Genomic DNA, 22,907 nt, shown 5'->3' with positions numbered 1-22,907 from the left:
TTGCCAAAGGATAAAATGTAAAAAGGAAAGGTGAAGATCACCATGACTCTTGCATAAGGTAGAAGATAAAAGTAAAAGATAGGCCCTTCGCAGAGGGAAGTAGAAGGTTGCCATGCGCTTTCAGGGTTGGATGCACAAAATCTTAATGCGAAAGAACGTCACTTTATATTGCCACTTGTGATATGGACCTTTATTATGCAGTCCGTCGCTTTTATTTCTTCCACATCACAAGACCGTATAAAGCTTATTTCCTCCACACTAATCAATCATACATATTTAGAGAGCAATTTTTATTGCTTGCACCGATGACAACTTACTTGAAGGATCTTGCTCAATCCATAGGTAGGTATGGTGGACTCTCATGGCAAAACCGGTTTTAAGGGTATTTGGAAGCACAAGTAGTATCTCTCCTTGGTGCAAAGAATTTGGCTAGCATGAGGGGGAAAGGCAAACTCAACTTGTTGGATGATCCATGATAATATACTTTATATCAGATGTAAGAAAGCATAACCCATTACGTTGTCTTCCTTGTCCAACATCAACTCTTTAGCATGTCATATTTTAATGAGTGCCCACAATCATAAAAGATGTCCAAGATAGTGTATTTATATATGAAACCTCTCTTTCTTTATTACTTCCTATAAATTTGCAACGATGACCAAAGCTATATTTGTCAACTCTCAACAACTTTTAATCATCATACTCTTTCTTTGTGAAGTCATTACTCTTCCATAAGATCAATATGATCTCTTTATTTCTTTTTATTCTTTTTCTTTTCTTTTATTCCCTCAAGATCATGGCAAAATAATCAAGCCCTTGACTCAACACTAATCTTTATTATATATAGCTCACGGACTCGATTACATAGAGGGATCATAAAGCAAAACTCAAAACTAGATCATACCAAAAACTTTATTCTACTAGATCAAGATATTACTAAAAGGATCGAACTAAGAAAACGGTAAAGATAGAGATGTGATGGTGATACGATACCGGGGCACCTCCCCCAAGCTTGGCAGTTGCCAAGGGGAGCGCCCATACCCATGTGATTAGATCTCGTTTGCCGGTGAAGAGGGTGGTGGAGTTGTAGACGATGTAAATTGTGCTTTCATCTTCTTCATATTGTAATTGAGGAGAGCAATTTCCTCCTTTAAATCATCGACCTCCGATTCCAGCTTCAAGATCTTGTCACATAAATCTCCTTTGCTTTGCTGTCGAAAACGAGAAGGAATAGATCGATTGTTAGATAGCTTAGCCCTCTTAGGGAGACTAGACTTCTTGAACTTCACGTGCATATCCCCAGGTTGAAGTAGAGGGACATCCTCCTCCTCTGAGCTTGAATCATTAATCCTCATCAAATGGGCATCCTCCTCCTCATCCGTAGTTCGACCACAAGGAGATAGATCCGCATAGGTCTTTGGGTCAGCAATGAGGTGTGAGACATAGCCCTCTCCGTCGGAATCCTGAGATGACATCTTGCTTCCAAATCTGCTACAGAAACAGCTCGAAACAAAAGCAGAGGATATTTGCGTGATACAAGAGTCAAAACCTTCGGGAGATTATATAATGAATTTTTACCGACCGAAAGAAGTGTTGTGCAAGAAAACGGAGTTCGAAGAGCGCACGAGGTGCCCATGAGGCAGGGGCGCGCCCAGGGGGGTAGGGCACGCCCTCCACCCTCGTGGAGGCCTCATGTCCTTCTTATTTTTCTATTTTTCTAAATATTCCAAAATGGAGAAAATTTGCCATTAGAACTGTTTTGGAGTCGGTTTACTTACCGTACCACGTACCTATTCCTTTTCGGAGTCTGAAACATTCTGGAAAGTGTCTCTTATGTATTCCTCCTGGTTTACGGTTTCAATAACATTGGTTTCAACATTTATAGGATTACCTGAGATATAATGTTTGATTCTTTGACCTTTCACCACCTTCGGATTTGTGCCTTCAAAGTTGTTGATTTTTATGGCACCAGAACGATAGACCTCCTCGATAACGTAAGGACCTTCCCACTTGGAGAGAAGTTTTCCTGCAAAAAATCTTAAACGAGAGTTGCATAGCAATACATAATCACCTACATTAAACTCACGCTTTTATATCCTTTTGTCATGCCATCTTTTAACTTTTTCTTTAAACAACTTGGCATTCTCATAGGCTTGGGTTCTCCACTCATCAAGTGAGCTAATATAGAATGACCTCTTCTCACCGGCAAGTTTGAAATCATAATTGTGCTCTTTAATAGCCCAATATGCCTTATGTTCTAGTTCGAGAGGTAAGTGACATGCTTTTCCATAAACCATTTTATACGGAGACATACCCATAGGATTTTTATATGCAGTTCTATAGGCCCATAATGCATCATCAAGTTTCTTGGACCAATTCTTTCTAGATCTATTAACAGTCTTTTGCAAAATTAATTTAAGCTCTCTATTGCTCAATTCTACTTGACCACTAGACTGTGGGTGATAAGGAGATGCAATTCTATGATTAACATCATACTTAGCGAGCATTTTACGAAAAGCACCATGAATAAAATGTGAACCACCGTCAGTCATTAAATATCTAGGGACTCCAAACCTCGGAAAAATAACTTCTTTAAGCATCTTAATAGAGGTATTATGATCAACACTACTAGTTGCAATAGCTTCTACCCACTTAGTAATGTAATCAACAACAACTAAAATATGTGTATATCAATTAGAGGCAGGAAACGGTCCCATATAATCAAAGCCCCAAACATCAAATAGTTCAATAACAAGCGAATAATTCATAGGCATTTCTTGACGTCTACTAATATTAAAAATTCTTTGACATTCATCACAAGATAAGACAAACTTACGGGCATCCTTGAAGAGAGTAGGCCAATAAAAACCGGATTGCAATACCTTATGTGCAGTTCTATCTCCAGCGTGGTGTCCTCCATAAGCCTCGGAGTGACACTTGCGTAGGATCTGTTCCTGTTCATGCTCAGGTACACAACGTCTAATGACACCATCTACTCCTTCTTTATAAAGATGTGGGTCATCCCAAAAGTAATGTCTCAAATCATAGAAAAACTTTTTCTTTTGCTGGTATGTGAAACTAGGTGGTATAAATTTAGCAACAATGTAATTAGCATAATCAGCATACCATGGAGCAGTACGAGAAGCATTTATGACATTTAGTTGTTCATCAGGAAAGCTATCATCAATAGGTAGTGGGTCATCAAGAACATTTTCTAACCTAGACAAGTTGTCTGCAACGGGGTTCTCAGCTCCCTTTCTATCAATAATATGCAAATCAAATTCTTGTAGCAAGAGAACCCATCTAATAAGTCTAGGTTTAGCATCTTTCTTTTCCATAAGATATTTAATAGCAGCATGATCAGTGTGAATAGTTACTTTAGAATCAACAATATAAGGTCTGAACTTATCACAAGCAAATACAACTGCTAAGAATTCTTTTTCAGTAGTGGCATAATTTCTCTGGGCATTGTCTAGAGTTTTACTGGCATATTGAATAACATTTAATTTCTTATCAACTCTTTGCCCTAGAACAACACCTACATCATAATCACTAGCATCACACATAATTTCAAAAGGTAAATTCCAATGAGGTGGTTGAACAATAGGTGCAGTGATTAATGCTTTCTTAAGTATTTCAAATGCTTCTACACAATCATCGTCAAAGACAAATGGTATATCTTTTTGTAATAAATTAGTCAGAGGCCGAGAAATTTTTGTGAAGTCCTTAATGAACCTCCTATAAAAACTGGCATGACCAAAGAAACTTCTTATACCTTTGATGTCCTTGGGACATGGCATCTTTTCAATAGCATCAACTTTAGCGTTATCAACTTCAATACCTCTTTCAGAAATTTTATGCCCCAAGACAATACCTTCATTAACCATAAAGTGGCACTTTTCCCAATTCAAGACAAGGTTAGGTTCTTCACATCTCTGCAAAACTCGATAAAGGTTGCTTAAGCAATCATCAAAAGAGGATCCATAGACGGAGAAATCGTCCATGAAAACCTCACAAATCTTTTCACAAAAATCAAAGAATATAGCCATCATGCATCTTTGAAAGGTAGCAGGTGCATTACATAAACCAAAAGGCATACGTCTATAAGCAAAAGTACCAAAAGGGCAAGTAAAAGTGGTCATTGATTGATCATCAGCTGACACATGTATTTGAGAGAAACCAGAATAACCATCTAGAAAGCAAAAATGTGTATGTTTGGATAATCTTTCTAGCATTTGATCAATAAAAGATAAGGGGTAATGATCTTTTTAGTAGCTTTATTTAATTTGCGAAAATCAATTACCATCCTATAACCTGTAATAATTCTTTGCAAAATCAATTCATCTTTATCATTAGGAACGACAGTAATACCTCCCTTCTTAGGGACACAATGGACAGGACTTACCCACTGACTATCAGCAACGGGATAGATTATACCTGCCTCAAGGAGCTTTAGTATTTCCTTTCTTACCACTTCTTTCATCTTAGGATTCAGCCGTCGTTGGTGATCAATAACTAGTTTGGCATCTTTCTCCAAATTTATTTTGTGTTGACATAGAGTGGGACTAATGCCCTTAAGATCATCAAGAGTATATCCAATAGCAGCACGGTGCTTCTTCAGAGTTTTCAATAATTTTTCTTCCTCCTTCTCTGAAAGGTTAGCACTAATAATAACAGGATATATCTTCTTTTCATCAAGATAAGCATATTTAAGAGTATCAGGCAATGGTTTAAGCTCAAACACGGGATCACCCTTGGGTGGAGGAGGATCCCCTAGGATTTCGACAGGCAAGTTGTGTTTCAGAATAGGTCCCTGTTTAAAGAACACTTCATCTATTTCCCTTCTTTCATTCATAAACATATCATTTTCATGGTCTAGAAAATATTGTTCTAAAGGATCACTAGGAGGTATGGCAATAGAAGCAAGACCAATAATTTCATCCTTACTAGGCAATTCCTCTTCACGGTGTTGTCTTCGAAATTTAGAAAAATTAAACTCATGAGACATATCACCCAAACCGATAGTAACAACATCCTTTTCGCAGTCTATCTTAGCATTAACAGTGTTCAAGAAGGGTCTACCAAAAATAATAGGACAAAAGCTATCTTGTGGGGAACCAAGAACAAGAAAATCAGCAGGATATTTAGTTTTCCCACACAAGACTTCAACATCTCTAACAATTCCCATTGGTGAAATAGTATCTCTATTGGCAAGCTTAATTGTGACATCAATTTCTGCTAACTCAGTAGGTGCAATATCATGCATAATTTCTTTGTATAAGTCAATAGGTATTGCACTAGCACTAGCACCCATGTCGCATAAGCCATGATAACAATGATCTCCTATTTTAACAGAAATAACAGGCATACCTACCAAAGTTCTATGTTTATCTTTAGCACTAGGTTTAGCAATTCTAGCAGTCTCAACACAGAAATAAATAACATGCCCATCAATATTATCAGCAAAGAGATCTTTAACAATAGCAATATTAGGTTCAACTTTAACTTGCTCAGGAGGTGTATAGGTTCTAATATTGCTTTTACGAACCACAGTTGAAGCTTTAGCATGATCCTTTATCCTAACAGGGAAAGGTGGTTTCTCAACATAAGCAGTAGGAACAATAGGATCATTATAAGTGATAGTCTTTTCTTCAACTTTAATAGGTGCAGCTAACTTCTATGGGAGGATGATATTTAAACCACTTCTCCTTAGGGAGATCAACATGAGTAGCAAAGGATTCACAGAAAGAAGCTACTATCTTAGAGTCAAGTCCATATTTAGTGCTAAATTTACGGAAAACATCGGTATCCATAAAAGATTTAACACAATCAAACTTAGGTGTTATACGTGACTCCTTACCTTCATCGAGGTCCCAATCTTCAGAGTTGCGTTTAATTCTTTCCAATAAATTCCATTTGAATTCAATAGTCTTCATCATAAAAGAACCAGTACAAGAAGTATCGAGCATGGTGCGATTGTTGTCAGAAAGCCAAGCATAATTTTTTTGAATAATCATTTCTCTTGAGAGCTCATGATTGGGGCATGAATATAACATTGAGTTAAGCCTCCCCCAAGCTTGAGCGATGCTTTCTCCTTCGCGAGGCCAAAAATTATATATATAATTACGATCACGATGAACTAGATGGATAGGATAAAACTTCTGATGAAATTCCAATTTCAATCGTTTGTAGTTCCATGATCCCATATCATCACATAGCCTATACCATGTCAATGCATCTCCCTTCAAAGATAAAGGGAAGACTTTCTTCTTGATAAGATCATCGGGCATACCTGCAAGCTTAAATAATCCACAAACTTCATCCACATAGATTAGGTGCTCATCACGATGTAATGTTTCGTCTCCTGCAAAAGGATTAGCTAGCAGTTTTTCTATCATACCCGAAGGGATTTCAAAGTAGACATTTTCATTTTTAGTAGGTTCAGTAGGTTGAGGAGAAACTCTTTGCTCTACTGGTCGAGGTGAAGATACCCCGAACATGCCCCTCAGAGGATTACTTTCCATAGTAACAAGTGACAGTAAATTTCAGCACACTATATAAATTTTTCCTTACCAAATTCCACCTACCAAAGGCGCTTCACTCCCTGGCAACGGTGCCAGAAAAGAGTCTTGATGACCCACAAGTATCGGGGATTTATCATAGTCCTTTAGATAAGTAAGAGTGTCGAACCCAACGAGGAGCAGAAGGAAATGATAAGCGGTTTTCAGCAAGGTATTCTCTGCAAGCACTGAAATTATAGGTAACAATTAGTTTTGCGATAAGATAATTTGTAACGGGTAACAAGTAACAAGTGTAAATAAAGTGCAGCAAGGTGGCCCAATCCTTTTCGTAGCAAAGGACAAGCCTGGACAAACTCTTATATAGAGAAAAGCGCTCCCGAGGACACAAGGGAATTATCGTCAAGCTAGTTTTCATCACGTTCATATGATTCGCGTTCAGTACTTTGATAATTTGATATGTGGGTGGACCGGTGCTTGGGTGCTGTCCTTACTTGGACAAGCATCCCACTTATGATTAACTCCTATTGCAAGCATCCGCAACTAGAAAAGAAGTATTAAGGTAAACCTAACCATAGCATGAAACATATGGATCCAAATCAGCCCCTTACGAAGCAACGCATAAACTAGGGTTTAAGCTTCTGTCACTCTAGCAACCCATCATCTACTTATTACTTCCCAATGCCTTCCTCTAGGCCCAAATAATGGTGAAGTGTCATGTAGTCAACGTTCACATAACACCACTAGAGGAGAGACAACATACATCTCATCAAAATATCGAACGAATACCAAATTCAGATGACTACTAATAGCAAGACTTGTACCATGTCCTCGGGAACAAACATAACTACTCACAATGCATATTCATGTTCATAATCAGAGGGGTATTAATATGCATAATGGATCTAAACATATGATCTTCCACCAAATAAACCAACTAGCATCAACTACAAGGAGTAATCAACACTACTAGCAACCTACAGGTACCAATCTGAGACTTAGAGACAAGAATTGGATACAAGAGATGAACTAGGGTTTGAGAGGAGATGGTGCTGGTGAAGATGTTGATGGAGATTGGCCCCCTCCCGATGAGAGGAGCGTTGGTGATGACGATGGCGATGATTTCCCCCTCCCGGAGGGAAGTATCCCCGGCAGAACAGCTCCGCGAGAGCCCTAGATTGGTTCCGCCAAGGTTCCGCCTCGTGGCGGCGGAGTCTCGTCCAGAAAGCTTGCTTATGATTTTTCTTCTGACGAAAGACTTCATATAGTAGAAGATGGGAACCGGAGGGCCACCAGGGGGCCCACGAGGCAGGGGGTGCGCCCAGGGGGGTAGGGCGCGCCCCCACCCTCGTGGCCAGGGTGTGGGCCCCCTCTGGTATTTTCTTCACTCTATTTTTTATTATTTCCAAAAGTAACTTCCGTGGAGTTACAGGACTTTTGGAGTTGTGCAGAATAGGTCTCTAATATTTTCTCCTTTCCAGCCGAGAATTCCAGCTGCCTGCATTCTCCCTCTTTATGTAAACCTTGTAAAATAAGAGAGAATAGGCATAAGTATTGTGACATAACGCATAATAACAGCCCATAACGCGATAAATATCGGTATAAAAGCATGATGCAAAATGGACGTATCAATCGGCAAGCCATAGAGAATAAATAGATCTTTAAGAAGAAGACTGACGTGGATGGTAATGTGACCATCTATAAGGCTCAGCTTGTCGCTAAGGGTTATCGACAAGTTCAAGGGGTTGACTACGATGAGACCTTCTCACCCGTAGCGAAGCTGAAGTTCGTCCGAATCATGTTAGCGATTGCCGCATTCTATGATTATGAGATATGGCAAATGGACGTCAAAACGGCATTCCTTAATGGTTTCCTTAAGGAAGAATTGTATATGATGCAGCCGGAAGGTTTTGTCGATCCTAAGAATGCTAACAAGGTATGCAAGCTCCAGTGCTCAATCTATGGGCTGGTGCAAGCATCTCGGAGTTGGAACATTCGCTTTGATGAGATGATCAAAGCGTTTGGGTTTACACAGACTTATGGAGAAGCCTGTGTTTACAAGAAAGTGAGTGGGAGCTCTGTAGCATTTCTCATATTATATGTGGATGACATACTATTGATGGGAAATGATATAGAATTTTTGGAAAGCATAAAGGCCTACTTGAATAAGTGTTTTTCAATGAAGGACGTTGGAGAAGTTGCTTACATATTAGGCATCAAGATCTATAGAGATAGAGCGAGACGCCTCATTGGTCTTTCGCAAAGCACATACCTTGACAAGATATTGAAGAAGTTCAATATGGTTCAGTCCAAGAAGGGGTTCTTGCCCGTATTGCAAGGTGTGAGATTGAGCACGGCTCAATGCCCGACCACGGCAGAAGATAGAGAAAAGATGAGTGTCGTCCCCTATGCCTCAGCCATAGGGTCTATTATGTATGCCATGTTGTGTACCAGACCTGTGTGAACCTTGCCGTGAGTTTGGTAGGGAGGTACCAAAGTAATCCCGGCATGGAACACTGGACAGCGGTCAAGAATATTCTGAAGTACCTAAAAAGGACTAAGGATATGTTTCTCGTTTATGGAGGTGACGAAGAGCTCGTTGTAAAGGGTTAGGTCGATGCTAGCATCGACATAGATCTGGATGACTCCAAGTCACAAACCGGATACGTGTACATTTTGAATGGTGGGGCAGTCAGTTGGTGCAGTTGCAAGCAAAGCGTCGTGGCGGGATCTACATGTGAAGCGAAGTACATAGCAGCCTCAGTGGCAGCACAGGAAGCAGTCTGGATGAAGGAGTTCATCACCGGCCTAGGAGTTATTCCCAATGCGTCGGGCCCAATGACACTCTTCTGTGACAACACTGGAGCTATTGCCCTTTCCAAGGAGCCCAGGTTTCACAGGAAGACCGGGCATATCAAGCAACGCTTCAAGTCCATTCGTGAATATATTCAAGATGGGGACATAGATATTTGTAAAGTGCATACGGATCTGAATGTCGCAGATCCGTTGACTAAACCTCTTCCACGAGCAAAACATGATCAGCACCAGAACTCTATGGGTGTTCGATTCATCACAATGTAACTAGATTATTGACTCTAGTGCAAGTGGGGGACTGTTGGAAATATGCCCTAGAGGCAATAATAAAGTGGTTATTATTATATTTCCTTGTTCATGATAATTGTCTATTGTTCATGCTATAATTGTGTTATCCGGAAATCGTAATACATGAGTGAATACATAGACCACAACAAGTCCCTAGTGAGCCTCTAGTTGACTAGCTCGTTGATCAATAGATGGTTACGGTTTCCTGACCATGGACATTGGATGTCGTTGATAACGGGATCATATCATTAGGAGAATGATGTGATGGACAAGACCCAATCCTAAGCATAGCACAAGAGCGTGTAGTTCGTCTACTAAAGCTTTTCTAATGTCAAGTATCTTTTCCTTAGACCATGAGATTGTGCAACTCCCGGATACTATAGGAATGCTTTGGGTGTGCCAAACGTCACAACGTAACTGGGTGGCTATAAAGGTGCACTACGAGTATCTTCGAAAGTGTCTGTTAGGTTGGCACGAATCGAGACTGGGATTTGCCACTCCGTATGACGGAGAGGTATCTCTGGGCCCACTCGGTAATGCATCATCATAATGAGCTCAGAGTATCTAAGGAGTTAGTCACGAGATCATGCGTTACGTAACGAGTAAAGAGACTTGCCGATAACGAGATTGAACAAGGTATTGGGATACCGACGATCGAATCTCGGGCAAGTAGCATACCGACGGACAAAGGGAATTGCATACGGGATTGATTGAATCTCCGACATCGTGGTTCATCCGATGAGATCATCGTGGAACATGTAGGAACCAATATGGGTATCCAGATCCCGCTATTGGTTATTGGCCGGAGAGGTGTCTCGGTCATGTCTACATGGTTCCCGAACCCGTAGGGTCTACACACTTAAGGTTCGGTGACGCTAGAGTTGTTATGGAAAATAGTATGTGGTTACCGAATGTTGTTCGGAGTCTCGAATGAGATCCCAGACGTCACGAGGAGTTCCGGAATGGTCCGGAGGTGAATATTTATATATGGGAAGTCATCATACGGTCACTAGAAGTATTCACGGGTTTGCCGGTATTGTATCGGGACCACCGAAGGGGTTCCGGGGGTCCATCGGGAGGGTCCACCTGCCCCGGAGGGCCCTATGGGCTGTATGTGGAAGGGAACCAGCCCTTAAGTGGGTTGGGCGCCATCCCCCCTAGGGCCCATGCGCCTAGGGTTGGGGGGACCCTAAGGGGGGCGCCCCCCTTGGCTTGGGGGCAAGCCCCCTCCCCTTGGCCGCCGCCACCCTCTAGATCTCATCTAGAGGGGCCGGCCCCCTTTCCCCTTCGCCCTATAAATAGAGGGGAGGAGAGAGGGCAGCAGCACCTCATCCAAGGCGCAACCCTCCCCCTCTCCAACACCGCCTCCTCCTCCGTTGAGCTTGGCGAAGCCCTGCCGGAGAACTGCAAGCTCCACCGCCACACCGTCGTGCTGCCGGAGTTCTTCCCCAACTTCTCCTTCCCCCTTGCTGGATCAAGAAGGAGGATACGTCCCCGTGCTGCACGTGTGTTGAACGCGGAGGCACCGTTGTTCAGCGCTTAGATCGGAATCAACCGCGATCTGAATCGCTGCGAGTACGACTCTTTCATCCGCGTTCTTGTAACGCTTCCGCATCGCGATCTTCAAGGGTATGAAGATACACTCCCCTCTCTCTCGTTACTAGTCTCTCCATAGATTGATATTGGTGATGCGTAGAATTTTTTTAATTTCTGCAACGATCCCCAACACAAACACCTCTGTCCTCATTAACTACTTGCAATATAAATAAACTTGTCTCGGGGTGTGTTATGTTACTCAGAGCATGGTTAATTGATATAGCCAGCTAGCAGCTATATAATAGACAATCATGTCATCAAGAGTTAGCATTATTAATTACTCGTACAACGGAGTTGGCTATAATTTCACAATTTTTTACCTCCTCTCTATCTTCTCATTAAATGATTTTGCCTAGGAGCACGTGTAAGACATGTTCTTGCATTAGAGCAAGTACAATAGGGGCTTATAGCCCGCTTACATGTCATTTTTGTGTATGTAGAGGAGAGATGTGAAATAGTAAAGGAGTGAGCCCTCATGCAAGAGCCTAACTATATGCGTATTTCTAGACAAATACAATAAACATGAAGAAAGAGAAAGAGAGAGGATATAAAAAGTTATTACTCCCTTCGTCTAGGTGAATAAGGCTGCTACCAATGCATTGGTGCTTAGATGAGGTGCTAAGCACATTAAATAGCTTAGCAACTATACTCCCCAATGCATAGGTGCTTAGCTTATGGTAGCTAAGCTTGCTTCATTTAATGATTTAGCAACTAAAACTCTTCATGTATTGGTGGGCTTCCTTCATTTAAATGTTTAGCCTAGGTTCACGCGCTTAGCATTGTTTCTTCCTGGGGTCACCACACCCATTTCTCTCCTCATAAATAACTTGCCACATCAGATTTTTTGCCTATGTGAAAGGCTTAGCACCTGTACAAGGTGGAGCATTGGGAGGGGCCTAAGTCATCTTAGGTTGTGCACCGTGACCAAGGAGGGAAAAAGAGAGAACTTAATGTTCATTTGCTAATTAATAGCATTGCATGCCATCAACTAACAACTACATGTCGTGTTTGATAGTCTCGAGTCACTGAAAACATGCACGCCCCACATCTCTTATTGGTTGATATGTCAAAAAATAAGAAACAAGGTGGGAGTTAATGCACCTCCCCTAAGTATTTGGTGATTTTTTGGTTTTCGTAAGGTGACTTATACACCTAGACGGAGGGAGTAATGTCATAGCCAACCTTATAACACACAATATTGTTTGAGTGAATATAAATGATGGCTATATATGACATGACAGTTTTATATAGGCAACAACTCGCTATACAATTAGCCATGCTCTTAGAGCTCACTGCTTCACTTTCTTCTTGTCTCTTTCCTTCACATAGGCAAGGTACCATGTAAGCGGAGTTATAGCCCATTAAACAATTTAATTATTTAGCAACAAAACTTCTTCATACATTGCTTGATAGACATTTTGCATAAGTTCATGTGTTTCTTTCTAGATTACTATAAATACTCTCCCATCTCCAAAATCTTTGTCCCATCAGCTTTTTTATCTATGTGACACACTTAGCCCCTGTTCATTGTGAGCACCGGGAAGAAAGGCCTTCAACTACTGACATTGGGGAGTAACTTAGACTAGTAACATGCATATGTTACTAGTCTATGTTACTATCTTTATAGTGATGAGCAATATACATGTGGTGTCATGTACTCTTCATTTATCTATACTGCTCTATAGTGTACGAGTTTTAAATGTTTGGATCTCAAAACCAAAACACAATGTGAGCCGTTAATAGAGTCAATCGGAGGGCTCAAAATTGTGGGATTCGCAGCTACAGTACCAGTGAACATACTACTAATTTCTAGAACCATCACTTATATACCAATGTAGGAAAATTTCACTTGCCTAAGGTTATCCATTAATGCATGTAACTGGTCAAGGTACACACTGGCAGAGCGTCCGCAACGCACGAACTAATCACGTCAGGGAGAAGTTGGAAGTTTTCAAGAAGTTAAAAAGTAAGCTGAGTGTAGTACGAGATACTAATACTAAGCATGTAAAGCTTTATATACAGGACTGAACCCCTTTTTTCGGGCAACATATATACAAAACAGAATGGCTACATGATGAACTCGATCAAGCTTTACATGTGAAGGTACCATGTTTGAAGGGAGCAAGAATGTATCCATGAATTGAACTCTGCACACATATTTAAATGATGTGCAAAGCACGAAAAATTTACTAGTATTAGGTAGTAGACTTATCTTGTCTTGTATATGTGATGTTACTCATAAAATGAGTAACTAGCTATGTTACTACATATCTCTTTTTCATCATTAATTACTTGACCTCTCATCTACTCCCTTCGTTTCTAAATATAAATCCATTTAGAGATTTCACTAGAGACTACATACGGAGCAAAATGAGTGAACCTATACTCTAAAAGGTGTTTGTATATATCTAAATGTAGTCTTTATAGTAAAATCTCTAAAAGGACTTATATTTAAGAATTGAGAGAGTATTTTGTCTATATAAGTGTGATGTTAGAGCAACTTCAACGCGCCAATCAAAACGAATGGCGATTTTATCCGCTTTTTGTCCGTTTTGGTCGGCTCGGCGGACATCCACATACGCTTCCGCGTTTCGATCGGCGCATGTGCCCAATACTGGCCCAACCCATTTTGACGACGCACGAAAAAAAGAATACAAACATTTTGAAAAAACAAACAAACATTAATTAAACATTAAAGCCGGCCACGAAGGCCGGCGACGCGTCCACATTTATATTAATTAACATTAAAAAAGTAAACTACGAGGCGGCGCGCTGCCTTAGGCATCCTCGTCGTCGATGTCGGGGCCGGTGAGGTCGATGAGCATGGGCGCAGGGCCGGCCTAGGGGAACGTCGTGTTCCAAGTGACGGCAATGTCGGTCGCGGGCTGTGCCGCCGCAGCCTGGGCCTCGCGCCTCATCCTCCTCCGCCCGCGCTCGAGCTGTTCCTCCTCGACGTCACGCTTGAGCTGCTCGAGGTACTCGCCGTCGCGGCGCTCCTCGGCCAGCCGTCGCTGGCGCCATTGCTCGAGGTACGCCGCCTCCCGCGCCTCCGTCGCCCGGTACCAGATCGGCAGGGCGCTCACCCACTCGCGCACTACTCCGGTCCAGGAGTAGCGCTCGACAGGGGTCGCCTCTGGCTCGGCCTTGATTGGGGACGGGGGGGAGGGGCACCGTTGGCACGACGCAGTTGCCAGCCACGGACAGCGCCTTGGCCGCCTGGTATGCCGCCTCCTCCTCCTCCTCGTACACCGCCCTGCACCGCTCGTCCTCCTCGCTCTCCCGGAGGACAGCCGCCATGGCCGCCTGGTAGGCGGCCTCCGCCTCCCGGTCGTCGTCGCGAACGACGATGGGCGGCGGCGGCAAGCTACGGGCGACTTCGCGGACGCCGCACCGCCTGGCCTCCTCGTGCTCGAAGGCGAACCAATGCGCCCAATAGGGCGAGTCGGCGTCGTAGGCAGAGTCGCTGCGCCGCTCTGGTGTCAGCAGCGCCCGCCAACGCTGCACCTCCTCCACGTGCGCCCTTGCCGACCGCGGTGCCGCTGGCACTGGGATCCTCTTGGGATCCAAATGTCAGTCGTGCGGCAGGGTGACGTCGGGTAGGGGAGAGGGACGTGCTGCTGCCAGTGCCACTCCGCCTGGTGCACTGGCACGTCACGCGCTGCCTCGGCCTGCGAGGAGACGCCGGCGGAGGCGGTGGGAGGCGGGGGCCTTGTCCTTGGCTTTGCTGTTGCCGTTGCCGGAGAAGAACCCCATTGTGCAGTGGCTAGGGTTGCCGCCGACCTAGGACCAGTGGGTCGCGAGATGGGGACGGGGGCTTTCTGGAAGCGGATGAGGACGCCTCCCCGGCATGCTCGGCTTAAAAAAGGCCGACCGCCACCGCTGACGCGTGGGCCCATGGTCATAAATTAAGCTGACCAAACTAACCGTGGGTGGTTGGATGACCGCCACGTGGGGACACGGCGGACGCCGAAAAGGCACGCGAGGCGTCCGCTTTGCGTCCATGCCGACGTATTTTGGCCGCAAATGCATCTGCACGGACGCGAAGCGGACGCGTTTTAAGTTTGAATCGGCGCGTTTGACCTCATTTTTGTCCACACCGACCTAAGCGAATGCAGGCGGACGTTTTGGATCGCTGCGTCGGAGTTGCTCTTATCCTCTATATTAATCCCACTATGGATAGTCTCCTAGTGCGGTTGCGCCGTCTGGCTATTGGGTACGTACGTACTCACCACGTAAACGCAGCTTCGACTCCCAAACTAGTGGTAGAACGTTTGGGGAAAGGAGAGAAAGCAATAGATAAGTGAGAAAGGATTAAAATATCCGTGCCGAGTCTACGCATGCACGCTGCCCTGGCCCCAGCCAAACGCCAGTCTGTCATGTTCCCCATTCCCCTGCCCCTGCCTTTCTTCCTCCTATATATAACTGGCCCTCCCAAACCTCCTCTTCCATCGCCGTCTCAAAGCTCAAGCTCACACAACAACATCACAAAGATCACCACAAACCTAGTATAAAATGGGGCTCTGCATGTCTAGCGGCGGCGCGGCGGCGGCGGTGCGGGCAGACGGGCAGCCTGCCTCCACGGCTATGGTACTGCTGCCAACCGGGGAGCTGCGGGAGTACCCGCGCCCGGCCACAGCGGCAGAGGCGCTCGATGACAACTCGGTGGCTGGGGACGCCGGCTGGTTCTTGTGCGACGCCGACGCGATGGGGTTCGAGGGCCCCGTGGCCGCCGTGGCCGGGGCCGAGGAGCTCCGCCCGGGGCAGATCTACTTCGTGCTCCCCGCCGAGGCCCGTAAGAACGGGCTACGGCGCGAGGACCTCGCCGCGCTCGCCGTCAGGGCGTCCGCGGCGCTCGTCAGCAAGGCCAACGCCAACGCCTCCGGCAGCGGCGGGCGGAGGAGGCGCGCCGGCTCTGTTTCGCCGCTCGTGTTCGCCCCGCCGCCGGAGGTGGACGGGACCCTTGCCTACAAGACCGTGCCGGCGCTGGCGGCGAAGAGGCGGCCGGTGGCGCGCGCGAAGAGTGCCGGGAGGATGCAGCGCTTTGCACCTGATCTGACCGCCATTCCCGAGTGCGAGTGAACCAACACAACACAATGGCGTCGCCGTCGCGGATGGATCGATCTCCGAGTTCCCATGCAAGACCGCTCGAATATGGAAAAAATGGAATATGGAGGGGCTCCGACGATTCCGGAAACAGAGCAAAGGAAGGTGACGCCAGCTATGGGATTTTGATTGGATGGGCGGTGTTTGTTTGCACTTGCGGGCGATGGCCGATGGGGAGGTTGATTAGATAGAGTCTGTAATTTGTAGGAGCAAAATTTTGGTCGGTTTAGTCGAGTTTGTGGTCTCAAGTCTCGAGAGACAACGAAATGTGAATATAAATCCCGGAGGTCCCCACATTTTGCCCAAACATGCACACTTTTTTTGGTGTGGTTTCTACGCTTCTCTAGGTCAGACATGTTGGAAACCTGCAATTAGACTAGCCACAATGGGTAGTAACATAGAGTAGTACATGTTACTACTCTATGTTAGTACCTCTATAGTGGGAAGTAACATATGTGTAGTAACATGCAACACTTCATTTATTATGCTATAGTTTCATCTTGCCTTGATATGTGTGATGTTACAGTAACTAGCTAAGTTACTAGAACTACCTCTCTCTTCATTAACTCATTGCCACATAGACAAATTTGCTGAGTTGGACTTGAAGTTACCGCTGAAGTTAGTCCCACTGTGGCTAGTCTTAGGGGGTGTTTGGTTCAGGGACTTTTTAGTCCCAGAGACTAGAAAAAGTCCTTAAAAAATTCCTAGGAACCAAACGGGAGGGACTTTTTCTACAGGGACTAAAAAAAGACTCTACTAGAGAGTTTTTTTTTATTAGTCTCTGGGACTAGAAAAAGTCATAGGACTTCTGAACCAAGCACCCCTTAGACAGAATCACCGAGCTGTAGCACGCAACATTAACTGTGTGTGTCCGATCTTATAACAGAGTAATGTTGATGCGAGTGCGGCAGAGCCCTCTTGCCCTGTATTCTCTTCGCAGCTCGGTTCGCGTGTGGATATAGCTGGTGATAGCGGCGCATGCTGCTTTGGCCCTAGGATTTTCAGCGGTACGGTGGCCAGGCGCATGCCGACCATTGCGTACCTGTGGCTGTGGGCATGAAGTCCCGTGCAGGAGTATTTGGGTGAAGTCTGGCATCAGATGAAAAGCGACACTATACATCTGCGTACGTACTCGGTGAGCCCAACTTAATGCCCGCGCATGTTGCATGGGAGTGTAAACCCGAGCGTCGGTAAGGTAATCATGGTGTGCTACGTTTCAAGGTCAACTCGGGCAGCGTCGTCGCCCAAGCCGATCACACGTCGCTACGGCCTACGGGTTTAGGCTGCGGCGAACAGGCCATGCATTGCATTTGCACGAATGGCTGCTCCTCTTATGATTGGAGTGCATGCCTGATGAATCCGTCTTGGCATGTTCCCACTCTACATGCTCTCTACGTTCGTTGGCGCGTAACCGCGTATACCAACCAAAAGACAGCGAGCAGATTTGATTTTCTTGACAGGATCTTCTCAAAGAGAAACATCCTGCTGCGCTTGTTTGTTTCAAGCAGGCTGGCCGGCAACGTGCGTGTGCTGGATTCAGATTCCTCCTATTACGTGGTACACATCAGCTACTAATAGTATACTCCCTCCGTCTCACATTATAAGATCGTTTTGCAGGCTGTTTTAGCTAGCAAAACAATCTTATATTATGTGACACAGGCAGTAGTAAACTCGCATGTGTTATTCCATAGCTAAATCAAAATAGCAGATGCTAATTCTTCCAGCAAAGAAGACAGTAATAAATACTGTTCCCTCAGTATCATAACGTAGTGCATATAGATTTTTTTTAAATCAAACTTTGCAAAAAATATATTAGAGGGAACTTCTTATATATTACCGTCTGTTTAAATAAGGTAAATAATGTTTAGTTTCAGAGTACAATGGGATCAGCTAAAAGAATATCCTAGTTTCACAGGTAGGTATAAACCAATTAAATTTGCACGTCAAACAATATCATGGTTGGGAGCGTAGGAGCAATGGTAACCTGAAATTGTCGCAAAATTCATCAAATCAGAACTCAATGTCCACACACGTCTCAGCCTGAACATTGCAATCAGTAGACACATCAGGAGAACCATCCAACAACAAGGAGGCTGCGCAACAAAAACACCAAGGCTAACGGAAACAACCTACGGCAAAGGGGAAATCATAGTCACTCCTAACCAAGAGGAACAACGCATACCGGCCGACGACAATCTATCCACACATTACTAAACTACATAAAGGCACCGCCAGCGGAAAAGAATGTATAAAATTAGCAAACACCTCAACCAAACCTACAACAAGAATAAAACAACAGTACATCATGTAAAAAAACCCACAAAAATAACCATCACCCCACTGATCCACAGCTATCCACAGCACCACAGCCAATCAGGCAGAAACCGTCTAATCCAAACCCGAGTGGATCGCAAAAAGAGCAACACATGAATGAAGATACTACACATGAAGCATCCACCGCTGCAGCCCATATCCTATAATCCCAGAGTCCAATCGACCGGCACCGGCGAGCAAACAACACCACAAACAAAAAGGAAACATCAAAGGAGGAAGCAAACAGAACGCACCAATCCATCGAGAGATAGCCGCGTCTACAGCCGGACCTAGCTAATCCAGCTCCCTAAACGTTCGCGGACGCATCCGGATATGTCCATGAACGGTCGCTCCTCAAATTTTTGTATCCACAACCGGATACCTTACTAGCATGTCCTGAGATCTATACAATTACATACAACGTAAACTTAACTCATAATACATCTCGATCTCAGCCATAACGTCCGGCTACTTTATCATGCATGCCATCGCAAATTGACATGCTCTACTAGTACATCGTACATGTTGAGTAAAATGGCAATTTCTTGATTAAATAAATCCACGAGTAAATCACTACCATGGCATTGACACAAATAAACGCATACTCATATTCAGTCAAGCTAGCACATACTATGCTAATTGCAGAAAGATCTACGTATAACGCTAGCATGGCTAAAACAGAAAACAATAGGAGCGGGATAAACGAGTTATACCCTCCAGTAGGCCATGCAGAGGTTGCGGCTTTGGTGGCAGCAGCGGCCTCCTCGGCGGCCTTCTTGTCGGCTTCAGCTTTCTCAGTGGCGGCACGTTCGGCGTCGGTGGACATTGTGATGATGAAGGCGACACGGACGTAGAGGAAGTAGACGATCGGAAGTGAGCAGTCGCGTAATCGCTGCCCAAAAACCTATTCGCCCCTCACCCCGTACAGGAACCAGAAGGGCGTGGTTTCGGAGACCCGCTCTCCCGTCGACCGTGTACGCGGCGGACGGGATGGAGTCACCGGCGGCAGCAGCAGCAAGGGAACGACGGTGGGCGTGCGTGTGGAGCAGATGTGATCTGTTCGTGGCGGCTAGGGTTAGGAGACACCACACACTTATATATGCGCAGCCGCGTGGAGAGACGTGGGCTCGACCCACGTCCGAGTCCGTGACAGCCCACGATCCGACGTCTCAAATCGTGGCCCAGCTGTCAGAGAACTCTCCGTTAGTGACTGGCAAAAATATGCGCGTAGGTGTGAGCTCGGCTCGGCTCAATCCCGTAACCCGCGGCGCGTCGTGACGACGCGTGGCGTGGCGAGGCGGGCGGCGGAGGAGGAGTGCGCGAGGACCTCTTCTCTTCTCAAGCTCCAATAGCATGTAGAAGAGAAACCCTTATAAGGAGGTCCAACTCCTCTTACACTTTCGGGGTGGGACTAAAATTCCCACTACACCTAGTACCATATAACCCACATGGGCCCTTAAAGATTTTTTCAGAAATTGCTGTATGGGCCTAGAGCCCATCTCAAATTTCAGCAATCCCCCACCAGATCTCGAGGGCCCATTGTGTCCTCTGTTCCAATTACTGTTTCGATATACCAGTGTTTTAGTGAAGACCTGTTAAAGTTGAACTTCACCTAGAGCAAGTAGCTACACTCCTTCACAACTGAACTATGGACTATGCCTTGAATTGTCAGTTTGGCGTAAAGAAGTTTCACCACATGTCTTACTAGTACTAGGCTGCCGAAGGCTGGCCCCTCGGGTGGAGCATATAAGTCACACTCCTGGCCTATTCATGAGCTTACTAGAGATCACCCCAATCTCATAGACGGTGACCAACAGTCGGGCTCATATAGGTGTGTTCCTCCAAAGATCGCTCTGTAGGATAGCATCTTGCTTTCATAAGCTTTCGAACACATTAAGACAGTAGTCATCCTACCATACAGTATCGAGAGTATTGCATCTCAAACGGAGTGGGTTAGTATAGTTACTCTCCTCAGTTCACCACTGGCTTGTTTTCCCAGGTCCTACTTCACGGGATCTCCGATCACATAGGTTGGGTTACCACCATGGCAACTCATGTGGGTCTCATACCCATCTCCCTCGATGCATTATCTATCACAACACGTGATAGCCCTTTCGTAAAGGGATCTGCCAGATTCTTAGCCGTATGGACATAGTCCAACGCTATCACTCCGGAGTTTCTTAATTTTCTGCAACTTTTAATCTCATTCTTATGTGTTTGTTGGCCTTCATGTTGTCCTTTGAACTCTTCACCTTGGTGATGACAGTCTGATTGTCACAGTTCATAAGGATAGCCGGAACCGGTTTATCAACCAATGGCTAGTCCATCAAAAGATCTCGAAGCCATCCTGCTTCAACACCAGTTGTGTCTAATGCTGTTAATTCTGCTTCCATTGTCGATCTCGTTAAGATCGTTTGCTTGCAAGACTTCCAGGAAACAGCGCCACCTCCAAGAGTAAACATATACCCAGTTGTGGTCTTCATCTCATCAGCATCAGAGATCCAATTCGCATCACTATACCCTTCAAGTACCGATGGGTCTCCGGTATAGTAAAGTCCATAGTTCATAGTACCTTCCAGATAACACATAACTCTTTCAACAGCATGCCAATGTACATCACCCGGTTTGGAAACAAACCGGCTTAATTTGCTCACAGCAAACGTGATGTCAGGCCTCATTGCGCTCGCTAGGTACATCAATGAACCAATGATTTGAGAGTATCTCAATTGATCTTTAGCCGTGCGTTTGGACTTTCGAATCAACACGCTAGGATCATATGGTGTTTGAGATGGTGCACAGTCCGAATATCCAAAACGACTCAACACCTTCTCAACATAGTGGGATTGCAGAAGTGTAATCCCACCCTCATTATCTCTCAGTAGCTTGATGTTCAAGATAACATCAGCCACACCAAGGTCTTTCATCTCAAAGTTCTGAGATAGAAATGATTTGACCTCCTCAATGACTTTGAGGTTTGTTCCAAATATCAGTATGTCATCAACATACAAGCACAATATAACTCCTTCGCCCCCACCATGGCGATAGTATACACATTTGTCAGCCTCATTAACAACGAAACCAACAGACGTCAGAGTTGTATTAAACTTATCATGCCATTGCTTAGGTGCTTGCTTCAGGCCATATAAAGATTTCAGTAACCTACACACCTTTCTTTCCTGACCATCTATCACAAAGCCATCTGGCTGTTGCATGTAGATTTCCTTCTTTAGCTATCCATTCAGAAAAGCCGTCTTAACATCCATCTGATGGACGAGAAGACCATGCGAGGCCGCCAACAAGAGTAATACTCGAATGGTGGTCAGTCTAGCCACAGGTGAATAAGTATCGAAGAAATCTTCCTCTTCTTTCTGGTCATAGCCCTTGGCCACAAGCCTAGCCTTGTACTTTTCAATTGTACCATCGGGCCTAAGCTTCTTCTTGAACACCCACTTGCATCCTAATGGTTTGCAACCATAGGGACGGTCAGTGATCTCCCATGTCCCGTTAGCCATGATGGAGTCCATCTCGCTACGGACCGCATCCTTCTAGTAATCAGCTTCTGGAGAGGCAAACGCTTCTGAAATAGAAGTGGGAGTATAATCCACGAGGTACACGAAGAAATCATCACCAAAGGTCTTTGCAGTCCTTTGTCTCTTGCCCCTACAAAGGGTTTCCTCGTCATCCTCCTCAGGATTTTCATCATGTGTTTGTTCATAATATTCCATAGGGATGGCAGGTTCAGGAGTCTCCTCAGATTCCTGTCTAGAAGTGCTTTGCATATCTCTCATAGGAAAAATATCCTCGAAGAATGTAGCATCCTTAGACTCCATAATTGTACCGACCTTCTGGTCAGGTACCTCAGATTTCACTACTAGAAATCTATAGCCAATGTTGTTCTTAGCGTAGCCCCAATTAACGCAGTCCACAGTCTTGGGTCCAAGCTTACGCTTTTTGGGGATCGACACATTGACTTTCGCCAAACAGCCCCAAGTGCGCAAGTACGAGAGTGTTGTCCTTCTCTTCGCCCATTTCTCATAGGGAGTGATCTCATTATCCTTTGTCGGAACTTTATTCAGGACATGACATGCCGTCAATATAGCCTCCCCACCACCATGCCTTGGATAAACTCGATGTATCTAACATGGCGTTAACCAAATCAGTTAGAGTACGGTTTCTCCGATCGGCAACCCCGTTTGACTGGGGTGAATAGGGAGGCGTCCTCTCATGAATAATGCCGTGTTCCGCACAAAAGGAATCAGACTCACTCGAGAAGTA

The 22,907-nt window shown here is 44.9% G+C and overlaps 1 protein-coding gene across 1 annotated transcript; it reads left to right on the top strand.

Annotated features, from left to right (window-relative positions):
• Positions 1-15,646: 15,646 nt before the first annotated feature.
• LOC123049266 (uncharacterized) lies at positions 15,647-16,626 on the top strand. Its single transcript, XM_044472211.1, has one exon. The coding sequence runs from the start codon at positions 15,729-15,731 to the stop codon at positions 16,293-16,295; it is 567 nt and encodes a 188-aa protein (XP_044328146.1). The 5' UTR covers positions 15,647-15,728; the 3' UTR covers positions 16,296-16,626.
• The last annotated feature ends 6,281 nt before the right edge of the window (positions 16,627-22,907 follow it).

The sequence above is a fragment of the Triticum aestivum genome, chromosome 2D, assembly GCF_018294505.1.
Source record: "Triticum aestivum cultivar Chinese Spring chromosome 2D, IWGSC CS RefSeq v2.1, whole genome shotgun sequence".
NCBI classification, from domain to species: domain Eukaryota; kingdom Viridiplantae; phylum Streptophyta; class Magnoliopsida; order Poales; family Poaceae; genus Triticum; species Triticum aestivum.
The sequence above is the reverse complement of the archived record's forward strand: the minus strand, read 5'-3'. Positions and strand labels throughout refer to the sequence as shown.

Excerpts from the sequence above, each read along its gene's own strand:
- LOC123049266 (XM_044472211.1), top strand. The coding sequence starts at position 15,729 with ATGGGGCTCTGCATGTCTAGCGGCGGCGCGGCGGCGGCGGTGCGGGCA.